Source organism: Malania oleifera, chromosome 7 (genome assembly GCF_029873635.1).
Source record: "Malania oleifera isolate guangnan ecotype guangnan chromosome 7, ASM2987363v1, whole genome shotgun sequence".
Taxonomy (NCBI): domain Eukaryota; kingdom Viridiplantae; phylum Streptophyta; class Magnoliopsida; order Santalales; family Ximeniaceae; genus Malania; species Malania oleifera.
The window spans coordinates 15,476,175-15,497,754 of NC_080423.1; the positions used below are offsets into that span (position 1 = coordinate 15,476,175).

Here is a 21,580-nt window from a genome sequence, read left to right on the forward strand (position 1 = left end):
ATGAGAGTGAGATGTATGACAACATGACTTTAAGTCTAAGTGGGACATTGTTAGGGATTTATACTGAAAGACATGTTTTATGTAATCGGTTTTAGTATTTATTAATTACTTCGGTTATTCCATTTTAATGAGAGTCTTTGTGAGTAATGTTTGTCTGACATTATTTATTTAATGATTATGCATGTGTGTCTTTTATATTATATAGTAGGTGATCTAGTGTGTAGATTGTGACTTATACACAGAAGATTAGATCATCAGTTCTTATAAAATATAAGTTTATTATTCACAGTCTTTAATGAAATTGAACACACCATTGGAAATAGTACAATTCCAACTCCTTGTTCTAGTACACTTTGTGTGTATTGAACAGGACCGTCTTAGGGTAATTATTTTTATACTGACTATATGAAACAATTAATACCTCATGGTTATTATGAGTGCTTATGCTCTTAATCCTGATATGATTATTGGACATGTGCATATAGTGTTTATTACTTTGATTCATAGAAGAGTGAGATTATTTATGGGTCAAAATACTCGGTGAGTTGGGTGATGACATTACGTGTATGGTGAACATTAATTATTGATGGAATTCATGTCCCGGTATCGGGATTGATGATACTCCCTTGAGGAAGCTTATAAGTTTTGATTGTGTCAAACCCTACAAGTGGATTTTGAATCCGGCACATCAAATAAGTTAAGTGGAAAGTCTCAGGGAATTAATATGTCAATTAATTAAATTGTCAGTAATTTAATTTAATAGACGGGTATCTGTAATCTTTACGTGGGGAGAAAAATAAGTGTTTAATAATATGAGCTCAAAATTTAATTTCGAATATGAGAGGGAGTGTAATTATAATTTTTTAGTGGTATGAATTATAATTAACGTAATTAAGGATGAATTCGGGTCGGATTAGGAATTCTTAATTACGTGGGAAGTCCTAGTCATATTTGCCTAGAGGTCCCTGCTGTAGCCTATATATACACGTACTCCATTCAACAACTAAGGGAGACGACCAAGCTCAGAGGTAGTCATTTTCGTGAGAGAAGAAAATCCTAACAACCACTTACAAGCTCACTTTCTCAGGAGCAAGACGTGTTTAAGGAATACAGTAGCAGATTCCTAGTTGTCTTCAAGAGCTCATTTTCGTACTTGTAGATTCCGGATCAAACCAGACAGATCTCTCAAGTATAATCCTAATCACATAATTAGGGATTGCATGATTTGATTTTTTTTTTATTATCCGTATGCACTACAAACGGATCTTAGGGCTATTCCGCAAGTCCCTTCAATACAAAGTAAGAAATTCAAATAAATCCTGCTACTGCAAAAACCCCACCTAATGAACTAAGCGGAGAATAAGCTATAAAGTTTGTGTGAAATCTAATGCTATAAATTTGTTCATGAGTCGTGACTTTATGTGAATCGAGGGCTACAAATCTACTATAGTGCAATATCTTATTATTGCAAGGCAAAACAAAGTTCAAGTGAATCAAAAAGCGAAGAGGTAAAGAGTGAAGAGTCAACAAGTTCGTGTTATTCAACTGCAAATCTTTAATCTCCTGCAAGGAACTTGTTGTTCGTGTGATTGGGAGTTCCTTGTTTGCGAATCTGCAATTGCAAGCCTGCGAGATAGTGCTCTACACTTCTATTGTTTTGTGTTCTCATTCTTCTTCTTCTTCTTCTTCTTCTTTATTTTTCTTTATAAACAAATTGAATCGTTTGATGATAATTGATACATTCTAGATTTGATATGATGATATAGTGTGGTTTGAAGTTCATTTTTTTAGTACTTCAATTTTAAGAAGTTTGGGTTTTTAAAGAATTGTGGTTCAATGCTTTGGTTCAATTTGGTTTCCAATAGATTCAGAGTGAACCAAACTAATTGATTCTATTTGATTAGGGTCATAGGCAGATTTGTCAAGGGCTGAGTGTGGGCTATAGCCCCCACCTCAAATTAAAAATAACACCTTAGAGCTTGTGTTATAACTATAGGTGTTTATGGTTTGGTTACCTGAACTGAAGGTATAGAAATTAAATCGAATGAAGGTTTCACTTTGATGTTTTTGTGAACCAAAACCGATTTGAATTGATTTTCAAATTATTATAAATTTTTTTAAAAGAAAAATGAGATATTTTATTTGAGTTTTGATTAGTGTGTATTTCTACACTTTATTTATGTAAATTAATCATTAAAAAATTTGTGTATACTTTTGTAACTTTAAGATATAATCGTATAAAATAAAATATATATATATATATATTGTAAATAAATACATGGTTTGGTTCGAGTAATCGTTGGTTTATAAACATAAAAATTGAAATCAAACCAATATTTGGAAATCATTAAAAAAGTTAACTAAACTAGAATTAAAAAAATCGGTTAACAACAATTTCGGTTTGGTTTGGTTTGAATCGAATTTTTGGATCAAATTGATTTTCAAATATTTTTGAATATTCCTAAATTTGTAGGATAGAACTTAAAGAGGCGTGGGAGGAGCTTTTGGTAATTGTATCCACTTACTCTATGCATACACAAAAGATAAAAATTTCTGGGTCATTTAAATTTTTTTTTTAAAGGGTGGTAGTGCTTCCCGCGGCGGCCGAGCACGCTACCCCCCGACTGCGCCTCTTACTTTGCTCCGTTGCTTTTCCATTCCCGCAGCTGCCGTGTGCTGTGCGTAAGTGCATCTAGCTCACAGCCCACCTCAGGTCCTCAGCTGCTCCTGCTCAGCCTCAGCACCTCCGGTCCCTCCAACTCCTGTCCGTCGTTCGGTGACTCCGGCGGGCAGCTATTCCAGCTCCAAGCCTTCGTCTCCGACTCCGAGCCTGAATCAAACCAGGTAATTTAAAAATGGTAGCTTGTACCATTAATTTGCAAAACGCAGTTGTCATTTGGAAATTCATAGATTTAAACTAGTAAATAGAATTAGGGTTTAGTTAATTAATCTTTCTATTTTTTTTTTAAAAGTCCTAATTTGATGTGAACCCTAATTTGTTATTTTTTTTGCCACATTAATTTTACATTTTTGTGACATTATGAGTGCATTATTTGTTTGAAAAACTAGATTCTTTTAAAAGCCCTAATTTGAATTGAACTATACTTTTGTTGTGTTATTTATTGACATAAAAGCTCTATTATTTGATATTCATTGTTAAATTAATTTGATATACTTTTAAAAGTTGGCCTAATTGTTGAATTTTACTATCTTTTTTCTATCCAATGTAGTGAAAAGTTAGCCTATTTTTTTTTTAGTAGTGCTCTAATGATAGTGAAAATTTGCCCTCTTTTGTTCAATTGTTCTGTTTAGTAGTACTCTAATGATATGTCTAGTTTTATTAAATTTATACTAGTTTATAATTGTAAAAATTTAATCTTGTAAAATAAAAAGTTCTTGTGCAGCAAAGTGATATTCTCCACTGACTATAGGGTTCCGGACCGGCCACTGGTTAGGGTACTATAGAATATAAAAAAAAAATGATTTCTTGATTTTCACCTCTGAACCTGGCAAATTGACCGGTTGGCAATTGCACACCCCTAGTCAAGATTTATGCAGACAAAGGAAAGATCTCAAGGCTGAATTCTGCATCCAGTCTTCCATTATGTCAGTAAAATAAGATTTCACTAATACTGCATTTGAGAGCATGGATTTCGGATCTTGGATTTGGATTTGGGCAGATTTGGACAAATTTGAATACGATTTTATATTAGATCTCATCCATATCCAATACAAATCGAAATCTAAGACCTCTCCAAACATAGGATAAGTTTTTCCCAATTGAAGCCGAGGACATACATCAACGATAATTTGATAATCATCAAGAATAACATTTTGTTTTTGTCCAACACTATAGTCATGGAAGCAAAAAAGAATAAAACATGGAGCGGTTTTACCCAAAATATAGACCACCATTCAGTACTGAAAACCAGCCTTGGTGAGCTCCAAATCATAGTCACACCTTGCACAATGAAGAAGGATGAGTTATGGTCAAATTTTTATTCAATCAGATAAGAAATTGTCATTGAGTCGTCAAAAACTAGCTGATTGCATGGCTCCCTTCAACCTAAAATTTTTAACAAGATTTTTTCTTTTCACTCTCTCTCTTCTTGGATGTCCCAAGGCATGCATGAACCAAAGGTTCCAGCAAGCATGTACTTCTTAGAGAATCGAATTAGCTTCTCCAAGGATGACTAATCATCTTCCAAACCAACTTGCTATCAAGAATAATACCATCCCCCCTTAGGCATGGATTAAGACATCGAAATGGAAACTCATATGTGTGTCATCCTCCATGCAAGAGGGAAACCCAATGTTTGACTAGGGAAAATTTATCAACTTGATGCATGTATTGGTTAACAAAGAGGAGATTGAAGGATATAGGGATATCCTGCCCGGAAAATGCAGCCACTTGTCATTTGGGTAACCCCTTAGCCTGTTGATTTGAAGTAGCTGAGTCCTCTCTTTCTAATTCTATATCTTGGCTATCCCCTTGTAGTTTCTTCCGTTCTCATCTTGCTCCCTCCTTTTTAATCCCTACATTAATGCACAATGGATCATCTTCCTCATTTGTACCTAGGTGATATTCTCCAAATCCCTTGCCTTTTCCTTATCCCATTTGATTACATATTGAGTAGCTTTAATGCCTTGCAGAAAGGGGTGGCCATGGTTCAATTAATTGAGCCAAACACTCAAAATGCTAACTGAAATGATCTTCGAGTCAGCAAAAGATTAAACCAAAGCTAAACATTTTTGATAACTTGACCAAACTTTGGGCTAATATCCAATGCATAGTTACCAAAAAATGCTAGGACCATAGCGAACCATGAATTGGTACTAAGTTTTAAACATGGCACATTTTCATTCTAGAACATTAAATCTAATGATTCAGAGTTTTTATTCAATATTTTTCACATAATTTTTTTTTATTAGTTAAGGTGGAGAATTGTTGCATTATAATTCTCTTTTTGGTCATTATTAATCTACTTCACGAAATCTCATTTGGATAGAAACACCTCAACATTCTCTCCAAATATACAAGTGTAATTACATATTTTCAACAATATATTTATATAACTATCCTTAGTGTTCCACATTTTGGAGCAAATGTCATACCATGATCTCATTCTTGTTCCACAAACCGGAATGTTCCAAGTTCTAGTTAACATTGATCCAATGTTAATCAAATCAAACCATATTAAAAATCATATTTTTCATGTTAAACAACTAATTTCTTTAACTTCCCCCAGAACCAAATCTTTTGCTTACAGCTCCTTTACCTCCCACAAAGGTCCCTCCTAGGTCTTTGCTACTAGCGATGCCAAGAAGGAACCAGATTCAGAGCCTCTATTATTACAGACTGATGCCTCTGTTGTAACCTTAATTCCAGCTCCTTCTAGCCATCTGGAGGCTTTTCAATCCAGCCCCTATCCGGCTGATACCTAGGACAATTCCAACTTTGAAATGATGAATGGTTTAGACCCGGAAAGCACACTTTTTAAGGAGCAGGTGTCCGAGTGGGTGTAATAGAAAATGAAAATGATTAGTAAAGCCATTGGCGTGTCTTTTGATGGCTTTGTAGGCAGGGCTTTAAAATTGTTTGGAGATATCAAGATGAAAAGAAGAGACGAGGCACAGCTTAGTTCCAAAAAACCTATGGGTGGCAATAAGAAACTGGACATAAAAAGGGAGCTGAAACGCCTGGAATGTACATTAAATTTTGATAAACTGGGAGGTTGCACAGATTTGGTGGAGGCGAACAATAACCGGTTGTGCACTACTAAACCATGTTAAGGAAGCTCATTTCTTGGAATGTGAGAGGATTAAATGACAAAGATAAAAGGAGCCTAATCAAATCCTTTCTTAAAGAAAGAGAGGTGACATTTGTTGCTTATAGGAAACTAAAGTGGAAAATATGGATCAATTCTTAGTCAGAGATCTTTGGGAATTGGAGAATTGTGGATGGGTCTCCCTTGGTGCTGTGGGCAACACAGGAGGCATCCTAATTTTGTGGAATCTCAATGTGGTGGAGATGATCAACAATTCTATCAACTCATTCTCTGTCTAATGTTGTTTAAAAATCTAGATGACAATTTTCTCTGGGTTCTCACTGAGGTCTATGGCCCAGGCAAAGGACCTCACTGACATTTGTTTTGGATTGAGCTCTTGGAGATTAAAGGCTGTTGGGATGCACCTTGGGTTATTGGAGGAGACTCTAACATGGTGTTGTACCCCTCATGAAAGAATTGGGGGCGGAGTGGAAAACAATATGAGAGGGTTCCTAGACTTCACCAATGTGAATGGCCTCATTGATCTCCCTCTCATTGGTGGTACTTTCACTTGGTCCAACTCTGGGGACCCACCTTCTTTCTCGAGAATTGATACATTCCTTATCTTAGTGCATTGGGATACTTCCCCAAAACCGCTTAGGAGCTCCTACCTAGGCCCACGTCGGATCATTTACCTATTATGATTGACATGGGTGGAATCAAATGGGGACCAACCCCTTTTCGCTTTGAAAAAATGTGGTTAAATTACAATGGCTTTGGGGATCTCATTAAGCTCTAGTAATCCATAGTGCATGTTCAGGGGAAAGCCAGCTTTGTGCTAGCTTCAAAATTGAAGGGTTTGAAAGAGAAGCTCAAAGTGTGGAATAAAAGCACTTTTGGGAACATTCAAGCGAAGAAGACCATTATTCTGAACTACATCAAGATCCTTGATGAGCATGAGCTAAGACAAGGGCTCAGTTTTGATGAAAGCGCTAAAAAAGTTATGTTAATGAAGGAGCCAATTGAGGCTATTAGCCTTGAAGATATTTTTTGGAGGTAAAAATCTAGAGCCTTATGATTCAAGGAGGGAGATCAGAATACTTAGTTTTTCCACTAATTGCGAATGCTCATCGTAGACTGAACGCCATTTCCAACATTGAAATTGGAGAGAAAACCTTAACTGAGGAGGAGGACATTAAAAGGGGAATCTGCAACTTTTATAAAGCTTTTCTCTCTGAATCCGAAAGTTGGAGACTTGTTGTGGATGGCATCGATTCCAAATCTCTTAGCCCCTCCACCACATAATGGCTTGAGAGACCCTTTGAGGAAGTTGAAATCCTCCAAGCCATTGGAGACAAAGTGCTAGGGCTAGACGGGTTCTTATCATTCTTTCAGTCAAATTGGAGCAGGCTTAAACAAAATTTTACAAACACTTTTGAGGAATTCTTTAGATTGGAAAGATTTGTAAGCAGTATCAATGCCACTTTTCGTACGTTGATCCCGAAGAAACCCGGGGCAACCAACATTAAGGATTTTTGTCCAGTTAGCTTGGTGGAAAGTATCTATAAAATCCTTGATGAAGTCCTTGCTATGAGGCTTAAAAAAAAGCCACTCCCGAGGTCATTGGGCAATATCAACACACCTTTGTGGTGGGAAGAAAAATCTTGGATGCAGTCCTAATAGCTAATGAGGTAGTGAATACTTGTAGGAGGGAAAAGAAAAACGAAGTGATGTGCAAACTTGATATGGAGAAAGCTTTCAATCATGTCAATTTGAACTTCCATTTCTTTACTCTCAGGAAAATGGGCTTTGGGGAGCGTTGGTGTAGTTGGATCATTCATGCATCAATCCATCAAGCTTCTTTGTGTTAATCAACGGGCGAGCCACTGATTTCTTATGCTCCTCCAGAGGTTATCCCCCTTTTTGTTCCTTGTGGTGATGGAGGTGTTGAGCCTCATGTTGATTAAATCTACAGGAGAATGGTTGTTCAAAGGCCTTAGAGTTGGCAGAAACAATAGGTTGATGGAGGTCACACATCTCCTGTTTGCTGATGACACTTTCATATTATGAAGATGACCCTCTCCACATTCTGAATCTGAGATATATCTTGGCGGGTTTTGAGGCGGTTTTGGGTTTGAAAGTCAACCTTGGAGGAAGTGAAATCATTCCGATTGTAGAAAATGTAGATGGACCTCTCCTTGCTGGTCTTCTGGGCTGCAAAATGGGTACTTCCCTTAACTACCTTGGGCTACCTCTCGGTGCCAAATTCGATGACAAAGGAGTGTGCACCTTTACTTGCAAGAACACATTTGCAACTGAGTGAAACTTGATCAAGACTGATCCTTGGGACAGTGACCAGGCACCTATAGCTTTTTATATTTGCAATTTTCTGTCTTAGTTTGTAAAGTCAGACTATATAATTGGACTGAACTTTGTTATTTGCTTATTGTTATTTGTTTTATTTATTTCTTTATGAATTATTACATTGGTTCAATATTGATAAATGAATGAAACAGAGCCAGGAACCAGCCACCGAGACCTCCCTGTCATCCAATTAAATCCTGAATTTTTTTATTTGGAAAGAGAATATCATTAATAGAAAAAAGAGAGAATAACAAATAACAGAGGATAATACATCCTCCTAAAACCAATAAATAAAAAAAACAATTATATTGAAGCCTTCCTCTAATCTCTTAGGAGATCCCCAACACTCCTGAAAAGACCCCAAAGAGTGAGCCCAAAACGAGCAAGGAGAACAACTCTATCCCATATAAATGGGCAGGGGCGGATCTGTCATTAAAAGTTCAACTTTTGCATTCTTTGCTTGCCACACAATCTGAAAAAGACCATAGACAGGGCACTTCCATAAGCCATCCTTTCTTGATCCTCCAAAAACTGCATTAACAAAAAAGTGTATCTTGGCAAAACATCGCCTTGTCAGAAATGGAGAAAAAGATGCTAATTGTCTTCACTCTTCACAAGGCTTTGAACACGAAATGCATACCTACAGTAAGTCATTAATAGTAATTATGGAGTTGGAGTCTACATGAAAGCCCTCATCTTAAGAGGAGCCTTAGCTTTCCAAATGACATCATTCAAGGGGAAAGAGTGAGAAATGGAGGTTTTCAACAAATGAAAGAATAAAGATTTCGTAGTAAAAGAATCTAAATCATCCCCAATTCAAATCTTCAAATCATTCCTCATTAAGAGTCCAAAGCTCTCAACAAAGTAGTAATCTGGTTAATCTCCCTTTGATTGAAAACCAAAAGAGAGCCCCCGTCCAAAGAATAAAAGGAATTAATCGAGGCATTATGAACACTAGACAATCTAAAAATATGAGGAACCAATGACACTAATGAGACCTCACCACCCAAATATCCTCCCAAAATCATATGCTTTTACCATTTCCAACTTTGAACCAAGTGAGAGAATAGAATAACTGAGCAAGCTGTGGAATAAACTTCTGAGGGCTTGCATGAGAAGCATGACCATTTCCTTTCTTGACCATTTCAATGCATACCATACTTCTAATAACCGTGTGCTGCAAACCTCTATAACTGTTTCCCAACTTAAGATATGTTTATTAGACACCAGATTAATGAGGTCCAAACCCTCTTCCGGCTTAGGTCACCTAACCATGTCCCAGCTAATAAGATGATCCTCTTCTTACCAACCACCTGACCATAGAGATCTCTCATAAGCTTCTCCAAGACGGCAGTCACACTCACTGGAACTTCAAAAAGAGGGAAAAAATGAATAGGAATATTAGAAAGAGTTGTAATGAGATTGAAAAAACACAACTAACAGATAATAACTAAATAAATGTCCAATGGCATGAAGATGCTACCCCAAGTGAGACCTAGTATGCCATGCATCTGCTAGTCAAAATAGGAGATCGCCAATCATATTATGTGAAGTACATGTGTTCTCCCATCCAAGTACAAAAAGTGACTTCTTTTGCTTCTTTTCAACAAATTCCTTTGGAGTTTTTTGGGGGGTTATCACTACCTGATATTTGAAGGGATTGAAAGGCGCACTTTTGTTATTATTTTGTCTTTGCAGAGGATGCTTTATCCTCCATCTCTTGTATTTTTTATATTCTTAAATGGAATTGTTTTGTTATCTAAAAGAAAAAAACAAATATCAACAACAAATCACAAACTTGATATGCTGCCAAAGGAGGGATTCAATAAATAATGCGTGAAAAATTATTGATTAATGAAAACAATAAATTTAACTCCCCTTTGCCTTGGGTTAGCATCAGTCCATGAGGTTTTCAACAATTCGGCATAATAGCAAAGGGGAAAAATGAATGGAAGACCAAAGCTTGATGATGAAACTTGAAAAAAAAAGAAGGAAGCTGCCTCTTTATTTACAATTGGAAGAACAAATATTGGAGGTGGCATTGCTCTGTTTCTCTCCTGCAATCAAATAATAATGTCAATGGATGGTAGTTGCAGTTAAAGAGCTCGGAAGAGGTGGAATGTTTCCCATCCTCCAGAGCCACATGTGCTGATTAGGATGTCACACAGAATCTCCATCTAACTTATGACTCGGCCATTGCTTCTTGCATTGAAACATGATAGATTTATTTTGTGCATTATATGAAACAAATTGAAGTTTGGCGACCAATTAGTAACTAATGCATAAATTCAATGACTGACCATTAAACTTACCTAAGAGATTTGAGAATGCGAATCCACGTAGATTAAGAATATGTTTATTTTTTGCTTTTTTGTATATTCCTTTGGTGGAATATCACTGTATACTTGAAAATAATAAATTATGCTTAGGGTCATTTGAAAAAAAAGAAATGTAACAGGGCTAAAATATATTGTGTCTTAACTTTCCTGTCAATGTTGTTGTGGTAATGCTAAAATAGACTTTCCTAAACAACAAAGTTTAAGAATTCATATACTGTCCAAGTTGAAATTTTTGGTTCAGTGCGGAGATGAAGAAGGGGAGGAGAGGGCCTAATGACTCTGCAGTAGATGATTGGAGTTGCAGTGGTAGCTGAGGCAATTATCAGTCATCATCATAACTAGGAACTCCAAGCTCCATTCCCCCTTACTTTATTTGTTCCTTCCTCTTCCTCCTCCTCACAGTCTCTACTTTCTGATTTCTTCCGTCTTCTTTTTCCTTTTTCCTTCCTCAGATAATATCCAGGCCATACCCATAATTATTTGATTGCCTGAAATTTTCAATTTGTTGATGTCTAGCGCACATGGATAAAAGATGGATGAAATCCACAAATTGAAAATTTCTGTTCTTAGATTTACAGGATTCAATCTGCTGAATGATTGGTGCCACTTCTGCACTCAAGATCTGAATTTGCATGTCTTGAGGACCAGAGTGGTACTCCTAGGCTGCAGGTTGTGTGAGTTTACTATTTCTGTTTAGGATATCATTTACTTCACACAAAAAGGTTTTTATTTGGTCCAAAAATACATTACTGAATTTGATAAAATCGTGAATAACATTGTTGATTTTTATAAATAATAGTTTATTTATATTCATAATTTCATAGATGTCACTAACTATAGTTTCTTGCTTTATCTTTTTTGTTACCTTATTTGCATTTATCTGAAAGGTGTTTGCAGAATGTCCGGAGAAGAGGAAGAAAATGCTGCTGAGCTGAAGATTGGAGATGGTAATTAGTTGTTTGCCCTCTCATGATCTCATGAAAACCAAAAAATATAAGTGAAAGTAGTTGTTCCACCAATCTCTTTATTTTTTATTGTTTTCAATGTGCGGATGAGCTTTGAGAAAATCCTGAACAATTTGAATTGCTCAAATGAATTGACAAGTTCACTACACATACACAAATAAAAGCTTGAATTGCTCACTGAATATTTCCTGTCTGCAAGATCTTATTCAAATATTCTGTACCATATAAGCAATGCGTTGAATTGGCCATAATTATTCAGACTTGTGATTTTTATCAATGCTAATTGACTGATAAATGAACAATTGAAAGTTCAAGAAAATCATGAACAATTGAATCGCACGAATTGAAAAGTTTGTAACACTTATACATTTGTCAATGACAACTCTGCAAGAGTTGGTTATTTATCAGTTGATGGGCATTTACTGTCAAAAAGAATCATTTGATGGGCAATGATATCAATCACAAGTCTGCACACTAGTATATTCAATTCAAGGAATTGCTTATTATGGTATGGACTATCAATTTGGGCTATGCCCTGCAGATGGTAATATTCCGTGAGCAATTCAAGCTGTTATTAACCAATTTATTCATTATGGTGTTATACAAGAAGAATTCTTTGAAGCTCTTATAGTGTTTGTTTGTGCTTTGTAAGAATTGATTTGTATGTCTTCTTTCTTGAGTACAAAGAATTTTTGCCTTGAATGGCACTTTTATATTTTTTATTACAGTGGTGGTTTATTTTTTTCAGAGTTTCTGAAGGCTAAATGTTTAATGAATTGTGAAGTAGCTGTAATTCTTGATCATAAGTATGAGCAGCTTCAGCAGATGTCTGAAGATCCCATGAATCAAGTTTCTCAGTAAGTGCTAAGAATTTAATTTTGAATTGTTCTAGTCTCTGTTGGATGACAGATTGTCTATTACTGTACATCATTTCATTCTTTGCATTACTGTCTATGAATTTGCTTATGTTAACTAGCCTTCAGTTTATATGCCTCTCACCTGAGTGTAATTTAATTATGTTTATCCCCTTTTTTCCAGAGTGTTTGAAAAGTCGCTGCAGTATGTGAAGCGCTTTAGCCGATATAAAAATCCTGATGCCGTGAGACAAGTCCGAGAGTATCCATTAATTGTTTGAATGCAGTGGAGTTCGTCTCTTTTGATTTGTTTATACATATTTATATGCATGATTATTTCCACAAAAAAAACAGGCATTCTTTAGTTATTCAGATTTATCACTTTACAGTTGCTGATTATCTTACTACCTAACAATTTACAATGAGCTTTTCAGAACAGATCTGTCATTTTTAACCCTAAGAAGCTGGGCAAGTTGCCTTAGTGTTCGTTATCAAGCAATTAACAGTTTCATTAATTTAGCTAAGTTATTTGTAAGTGTTATCCAATCTGCATTCCAGTAAGGAGATATTGTTATTTGTGTAATGTTTCTAAAGCAGGAAAATTCAGAAATTAACTTGAATATAGGAACTCTTAAAACATGTCAGTGTCATTTCTTGTCATGTCAAATATGGTACTTTTATGGATGTGGCCTGTCAAATTGCAAAATATGAATGCAAGCAATGAATGTGGATGAAAATTATATGGGGTGTGCATTAATAATACCTATAATTCATCATAAATCTACCCGTATTTCAATATTTTACCTCTAAGGGGAAACACTAATACTAAATATGCGTAAATATTTTTTCCCAAATTAATTAATTGATGTATCTCCTGTGTTGAATCTAGTTTTTTGAAAGTTGCGAGATCAACGTATTGATATTATGTTGTGTCTCTGTTGCATTTTGGCATTAGTGTATCTTAGATTTTTTTCTCATTAAGAGAACATGTACACAATGATTTCATGCAAAAATTATGAAATTACTTAGGCGTACGAAATATGCCTGAATATTTATTGATGTATCTCCACTGTGTTGAATCTAGTTTCTTTGAAAATTGCCCTATTGATGATGTATTGATATTGTGTAGTGTTTGTGTTGCATGTTGGTTTTAGTGAGTCTTAAATATTTTTTCTCATTAAAAGAATATGTATGCAATGATTTCATTGGCAAAAAGTCATTAACATGTTAAAGTACTAATGCAACAACCACAAGAAGTCAACATTAGAAAATTTGGCTTTCAGTTGTTGCACAAGCTGAAAATTGGAAACTAAAAACACAAACAAATGCATTGTTGCCATGTTTCTTTACAACCGCGAACATAGAAAATAGGAAAATAGAGCCAAACCAAGCAAACTCTTCCTTTTATGTTTCCCTTTTTCAATTTTGCGTAGCTAGTGACTGTTTGAAGCCTACGTTGTTCACAAGACCTCCAATAGATTAAAAGCAGATGAGGTGTCATTTTTCATAGTAGATGACAAATATTGGATTTAGGAATAAACACTTAGTTTTTTGTTTTACGCATGTGAATCTTGCTTTAATTATTTACAGACCATTGACTGGGAAAGTCCCTTTTAAATGTGGCCTTGAGGCGAGATCCACATTATCATCATCATCATCATTATTATTATTATTATTTAAATTATGCTTTGTGTAAATGCATTTGCTGGTAGGCTTTGAACATGTACAGTTGACCAGGGTTCATCTGTTTAAGAATGTGGTAATTTTCATATATTAAAAAAAAGGGAGGGTTTAAAGTGCATTGTCATAATCTGTTTGAGATTTTGCCTCAGGTGTCAGGTCTCTGCTCTGGGGATTGAGCATCTTCTTCGTTGACATGTGTTTATACGAAAACTGAATTTTAAATGACAAAAAAAAAAGGAAAAAGAAAGATGATATTGGTTTTTTTCAATATCCTAAGGTCTACTATCATCCCCAGAAAATTTCAACTTATGATCACCTTTTTTAATTTTTCTTTTTGTGGGCGAGATATGAGAGAGAGGAATGGAAAATGATTTTTTTCTCTTTGGTTTTTTTTGTTTCCCTTTTGGGGCGCCGGGGGGTGGGGGGGGGGGGGGTGAGTATTCCCACATTATCCCTCACTTGCTAATCACCCTTGCAAATAGGTCATTGTGTTGAATATACACATGAACAGTTTTTCTCTCTCCTTTATTTTTGTTTTTTCCCCCTGTTTTTGTTTCTTTTTTGAGTTATTCTTATTTTGCGCCTCTCTTGCATGTCATGGTACAACTGAATTTCGCTCTTAAGACTGCTTGTTTAATAATGTATAAGGAGTTAGGCAGAGTCATCAATTGGAAAAAAAAAGAGCTAAGTGGAGTCAACTACCACCTTTCTTTAACATTATGGAAATGTTTTACCTTTGAATTCTTTTGTTATGTTTATATAGGTTGCTTCAGTTTCCTATGGAATTCTAATTTTGAGATTTCTCCGTATATAATTCTTTATGACTTGTGCAAATTCTTAAATGAAAACAAAATTGTACAGTAGGGTGACTGCCAAGGCAGCAGCAGTTTAATGACAGGCACAGAAAATGTCTCTCTTAGTTCTGTATGAACATGGGTTTTTGCGCTATTTTTTACTTATCTGTAGATTGGCATCAGCAGTGTGGATCTTAACTGAAATACAGAATCCTTAGTAGATACCAGTTAGCCGAATTTGAGGTAATGCATCATCTCATATACAAATTTATAGATCTGATTATAATTTCTCACTTAAAAGCCTATAAATTTTGTATTATATTTGAATTGTGCAGCTTTGTGTTCTTGGCAACCTCTGCCCTGAAACAGTGGAGGAAGCTATTGCTATGGTCCCATCAATTAAGGTAATAAACACATTGCATCTTGTCCAAGCAACTACACTTGTTATTATGGAAAAAGAAATTCTTGTAGCTGACACTTAGTGGTTTAGGAATAAAATGCTAACACTGACTGGTTTAGGAATAAGACTTGCTTGAATTAAGAGTGACAGACATCTGGGTGATTGACAAATGGCAACACTTCATACAAAGATCTGCACATGTTCTTGCAGATACAAGTATTTAGTAGAAAAGATCACTAAGTATATATTTAATTGATTTCCTTGCATTTATCAGGCTGTTTCATTAAAATCTCACATTTCACTGACATGAAGAGCCACATTTAACATGTATTTGATACTTAGTTACTGGTTAGCTTAGTTAAACATTAATTTTTTGTGACACACTATACTAATTCCTTTGACACGGTCTTCAATTTTCTTGATATTGTTGAAATTTCCATCAAAATTTCTGCTTTCCATTACCCTGGAAATCGAAATGGCAGTCGATTTTGATCTTGCATAAATTCCGTTGAAATTTCAACAAATCATCCAAAATTTATTGAAATCTCGAAATTTAGTGAAACTGGTTGAAATTTTAACCATTCAATAAAATTTCCTTGGAATTCAAATATGAGATTTAGACACAAAGGTAAAATTTTCTCTTCATTTATCTTATTTTTTATTGAAAGGAAAGATTATTACAAGGGTTTTCGAAATTATATGAAATCATAACAACATTTTATTTAACCACTTATGTCTAAATTATATTTATTTTTATTATAAAAAAATACTTAATTGATTTATGAATTTCACTTATATTAGCTGAATATGTTAAATGCACGTATATATTACAAATATGTTTAATATACATATTATATTACAACTATTGCACCTCATACAGAACATGGATGTATTTCATTTATAATGTATTAGTTGTAAAACTTACCTTGTACATTTATTAACCATTTCTAACGTTTCTTAAAAGAATTTCATTCTTTATTACTAATTTCCATGGTTTTTTCAAATCCAAACCAAAATTTCCATTGAAATTTCTGTACTTTTGGAGCTTTGAAATTTTATTCTAAATCAAAATTAATGACCTTGCTTGCATCTAACTTAAGACCTACACACAATCTCCGCACTAACAAAGTGATCCCTCCTCTCCTACACCAAACCAAAGGAAAACTCTCAAAATTGTTTCAATTTTACGAGTTACCCCCAGGGGAATTCTAAAGATAGACAAGTAATAACAAGAGATACTAGAAAAAAGAGCATAAATAAGAGCCCTTGAGATAAAATAATTTCACCTATATGATCGCATAACATCCTCTCCACCACAGGCATATCACCCAAATGGACCTTTAAATAAGTCTAGGCCACAGAATATCCCAACCAGCTAATGACAGATGAAAAATTATGCTTATATAATGGAAGGTTCTCTTTCTGGTAACTTGTTGTAGATCCTTGTATGTTTCTGTAACTTAAGAAATGTTTCTGTAACCCCCTCTCCTCATTTATGCTTATAAAATGGAAGGTTCTCTTTCTGGTAACTTGTTTGTAGATCCTTATATGTTTCCGTAACTTAAGAAATGTTTCTGTAGCCCCTTCTTCACCCCCCGCGGGGTTCCTTCCACACATACACACAAAACAAGAGCTGCTAAAAAAGAAAGGGAAGATTGTTAAGAAGCTTGAATAATTCAATTCCTTCCATTCACATCGTAGAAGTTTACATGATGGTGTGCATATGGTGGGCAGTCTCTGAGGTTGGATAGATGGTAAAAGGGTTTGGGGAGTAAGGGATATCACAAGTTCAAATCGAATTTTTTTTTCTTTCTGTTTTTTTTTTTTTCAATGTGAAGCCAGGGGTGTATGCAGCTTACATGCAGCAACAGCAACAACAAAAAACCACATCTTAAGTCCTACCTGGTGGAGTCTTCTTGAATCCTCTTTCTCCATCTTGCATGAGATTTTGGGCAATATCCTCTGAAAGTTGGGAGTGCTACCAGTACCAAATCCTTTGTCTCTCTTCAAGTTATTTTAGGTTTACCCCTCCCTCTCCTACTGCCACTAACAACAGCCAACTCACCCCTCAATGCTGTGTTATTTGGCCTAGGTTGCAAGTGCCAAATCATCTTCACTGTTTCCCTTATATTGTACCAGTGCTATGCATTAACTTATCATATATGTTCATTCCTTGATTTATGTTCTTGAATTACACTGCTCGTCATTGCAAGTTGGGAACTAGTTTGCCACATTACATAGCGTGGCGAATTAAAAGGATGCAAAGTTTGGTGTAAAAAAATTGGTTGAAAACAAAGTAAGAAAAATAGGAAATGGCATAGAATTTTTTCTTTCATAGGGTTATTTATATATGTGAAGAAATTTTCTTGACAGTTAGTTGATAAATCAGAGGAGTTTGGATGAATAATTTGAATTTATTAAAAAAATTCAAACTATCTAGAGTTAGCTAGAAGTTGGAAGACTCGGGACTCAGGACAAAGTCAGAATTCTGCTCCAAGCCCAAAAGAATCCTTGAAGAAAAAAAAAAGAAAAGAAAATTGTCAATTTGTTAATAGAAAATGGCGATGTAGGCATGAAGCTTGTACTCTGTCTCCTCATCCCTAATTGGTTCATCTATGACCTTAGCCTTGAAAATGTTCTTTTTATATACACAGTGTTTGAGATACTTTTCAGCAATTATTTAGAACATTTAAATATAATAGTTGTTTTATGTGGCACAAATACATCTATAGAGGAGCCATCTCTGTTTCATATCCATTTTGGACATCTAAACATCCTTACATGTACCCTTCACTTCACAATCCTATACTAATTAATATTAAACACAAATAATAAACTACTAACTTAATTTATCACAATTCCTGAACCCAACTCTTCCTAATTATTCTCTAGAAAGGATCTTCCCAAGGTCTTACTTGTTGTCCCACATCAACTCTTCGGCCTTGAATTTTGAAATGTTGGAGAATCAAGAGGGAGAAGCAAACTTGGATTCTTTGAAAGTTAGCGCTTGAGTGATACAAGAAACTGCAATCCTTTGGCAGCATTATAGACTTGAATTGAGATTTGGCATCAATGAGCACATTGGGAATGACAAACTCAACAATTAGAATGTTTGAAGGACTTTGGATGTCTTCAAACACATTCATTTCCTTCCTTGTATTGTCTTCAAGCTGAGTAATTATGGCTGATTCTTTGTCTTGGTTATTGGTAGAGTGGACTTCAAAACAATGTTCTTCCAATAATAGTGAAAGACATGTGTTCTCATGTCCTTGAGTCACACCTAAATCATCCGACCAAGGAGAACCAAGGGGTACATGGCCAATCTTCATAGATAGGATATTACGCCAAACATTAGCCAAATATTCACCCATTTGGATAGGAACCAAACATTTTCATAAACATGTACAATAGATTTATCAACCCAAGATATCACAGAAGGCTTTGGGTGATGTTCTGGATAAAGCTGCATTCGAGTGACTCCATTTATGGAAACCACATTCATTGGGCATTTTCCATCAATGTTGATTTTGCAAACCTTTTCTCCACATTTGAAAAAGGTGTGGAAAAGCTTGAAATTGTGCCTAAAGTATGATAAATGACATTCCTTTGTCCAATAATTTGTCACCATATTGCTGGACTTGTATACACTACAACTATGTATCACCAAAAGTTCTTAACACACTTGCCCACAGTTCTCAACCTAATCAATGCAAAACCATAAACTTGACTCCTAATTTTCAAGATATATCTTTTAACACCTTAGATCTTGAATGTCTTGCTGAAATGAAACAAATTCACTTGCAAAACTCTCAAATTGCAGCAATAAGACCTGATTTGTTATGCTGGCAGCGACAATTTCTTGCTTCTCATAGCAAATTATCGTGCTACTTGCACAATTTCAAGTTAGAAACCAACATATCATGCTGCAAATCAAAATATCAGGAGAAAACACCAATTTCTCATAGCTGGAACCAACTTCTCACTATTTTGGCAGCAGGAGAGGAGGAGAGAAGAGATACCAGAGGGGAACTCATGTTCAATTCAAATTCACATTCATCAAATAACTGGTTTGCAACATGGCTTTCACAGCGACAATTTCTTGCTTCTTGTAGCAAATTATCGCGCCACTTGAACAATTTCAAGTTAGGAACTGACATATCACTCTGCAAATCAAAATATCAGGAGAAAACACCAATTTCTCGTAGTTGGAACCAATTTCTCACTATTCTGGCAGCAGGAGGGGAGGAGAGGAGATACAAGGGGGGAACTCACATTCAATTCCAATTCACATTCATCAAATAACTGCTTACAACATGGCTTTCGCACACTATTTATAAGAAAGTCTCTTTACATGAAATTACACACAAACCCCTAAAACTACATGACGTTACAAATATACCCCTACTTTCCACAAATATTACAAACAACCCCCAAATACATATAATCCTATACTAATTAATACCAAACACACATAATAAACTATTAACTTAATCCCACAATCCCTTAATCCAACTCTTCTTAATTATTTTCCAGCAAGGATCTTCCCAAAGTCTTACTTCTTTTCCTACATCATGAGGCCATATATATATATATATATATATATACATATATATATATTTGTTTATTTATTTGAGGCCCATAAAAAAATTAGTCAACTAATAACTAATTAAAATAATATAAAAAAAATTATGGCTTGACCTTCTCCCTCGTTTTTTTATAGGCACACACATTCTCTCTCATCTAAGAGTCATAGCTTGTGAGACAAGTCTTCCATGTTTCCATGCAATTGTGCAACTTTCGAGGGCGAACCAAGGAGTAGGAAAAAGTGGCCATGACACAAACATGGTGGTAATGGTTATTTGGTCATTTTAGCATTTTTCGTATATGTTGAGAGTTATGTAAGTGTGAGTTAGTATGGGTATTGTTGTCATTGGCATTGTACTTACATGTATTATGAATAGAGGGAGAGACCTATAATTAAGATTGGGTTTTCCATTTTACCCAATTATTGAACATGGTATTAGAGCAAGATCCAGCCTTAACCCTGTTACTTCCACCAAATCCTAAACCCAATCACCAAACCAAACCCTAACCCTAGCCAGCCTATGCAAATCAGTCTGTATATGAGGATCAACCGCACTCCTACAGCCTAGAAACAAGTCCATGGACTGCTGGAAGACTCAAGACATTGCTAGATAATTCCCTGGTTGTCACTGCTCTTCTCAAAACCTTCAAAACCCTCCCATATTTCACATACTAACCGTATAAGGACCTTTGAAATTTCCTTTTTTTTTTTTCAGTTTCTTTCCAATTTTATCTTCTCCCCCCACCCTAAGGAAGATAACAAAATGAAGATTCAATGCGCACATGAAGATGTCAATCATTATGCTTGCTTTTTACTGCTTTAAATCTATTAGGTGTAATTAGGTTTTCAGGAAACTTAAAACCGATAAAATTTAAATATCAAGTATCAAATATAATGTCATTATCGTCTGAAGATGTCAAACATTAAATATAATTTTCCATTCATTGACTGAGAGATTATGTTGATTCTGAATTTAAATCCTCAAATCATTTTTGAAAAGATATTTTGAACTTTATAATGTAGTTTTGGGACTTAGGAAGTTGCTCATCTAGATCCGGTGAGGTTCTGTTCCTTGTTCAAAATGGCCTTGAAGTAACCATTTGATTTGAAAAAGACACTATGAAACTTCAATGCAGAAATTGTGATCAGAATCTTTTTTTGACCTTTTCTTTTATTGGTTCTTCTTTGGTTAATATCCCCATAAGTTGTATTACCCTCACTTGAGGCCCAATGTCGAGACTTATGCATGTGCTTGGTAAATCATAAGGCTGCGTGCATATTTTGCTAGTTTGATGCTATTAACCGAAGGTTTTCTTCCTTCCGTTAATGACATCAAAGCTAGCTGTCTGGTGGTTCTTCAATATGTCATTCCTTCATTATAGGAGGGAAAATTATCATGTTCCATAAATGTTATTAGATTCTGATTAATTTTGATTGATGGATTCACTTTCTTTGTTATGCAGAGCAAGGGACGAGCGCTTGATGATGAAGCAATTGACAAAATGTTGAATGATCTGTCCCTGATTAAGAAATTTGAGTAGATAACTTTCCTGTCTTCTGCCTCTGGCTCTTGGTATGTTAGTGCCCAAGACAATTCTTGTGGCCTTGATGGCAGTACTGGGAGCCTATTTTCCAGCCTTGGGGTTTGGAATCTTACGACTCTTGTGTGGTCTATGCTGGACAATTTTCATCTAGAGTATTAATACTGCTACTGGTGTTTAAACTAAACCATTTTATTTATTGCAGCTCCTATAGAAAATGTTTGTACAGATTGAAACAGTTACTGATGTCCTTACTAATATTGTCACATAAAATAAAAAGACCTAAA

At 35.2% G+C, this 21,580-nt stretch overlaps 1 protein-coding gene across 2 annotated transcripts; it reads left to right on the forward strand.

The window, feature by feature from the left end:
- Positions 1-2,505: 2,505 nt before the first annotated feature.
- LOC131159942 (DNA-directed RNA polymerase II subunit 4) lies at positions 2,506-21,531 on the forward strand. 2 transcript variants are annotated; one of them, XM_058115188.1, is made up of 7 exons: positions 2,506-2,844; positions 11,369-11,418; positions 12,185-12,293; positions 12,475-12,552; positions 14,977-15,010; positions 15,103-15,171; positions 21,216-21,531. In XM_058115188.1, the coding sequence occupies exons 2-7, from the start codon at positions 11,370-11,372 to the stop codon at positions 21,291-21,293; spliced, it is 417 nt and encodes a 138-aa protein (XP_057971171.1). In that variant the 5' UTR covers positions 2,506-2,844; position 11,369; the 3' UTR covers positions 21,294-21,531. The 2 variants fall into 2 exon arrangements, with proteins under 2 accessions (XP_057971171.1, XP_057971170.1); XM_058115187.1 differs by having other exon boundaries at positions 2,510-2,844; positions 11,359-11,418.
- The last annotated feature ends 49 nt before the right edge of the window (positions 21,532-21,580 follow it).

What these genes read in the sequence shown, in the direction of transcription:
- LOC131159942 (XM_058115188.1), top strand. Translation starts at nt 11,370, where the DNA reads ATGTCCGGAGAAGAGGAAGAAAATGCTGCTGAGCTGAAGATTGGAGAT. An exon ending in ACCAGTTAGCCGAATTTGAG is followed by an intron (nt 15,011 to 15,102) that starts GTAATGCATCAT and finishes TGAATTGTGCAG; the next exon opens with CTTTGTGTTCTTGGCAACCT. An exon ending in CTATGGTCCCATCAATTAAG is followed by an intron (nt 15,172 to 21,215) that starts GTAATAAACACA and finishes TTTGTTATGCAG; the next exon opens with AGCAAGGGACGAGCGCTTGA.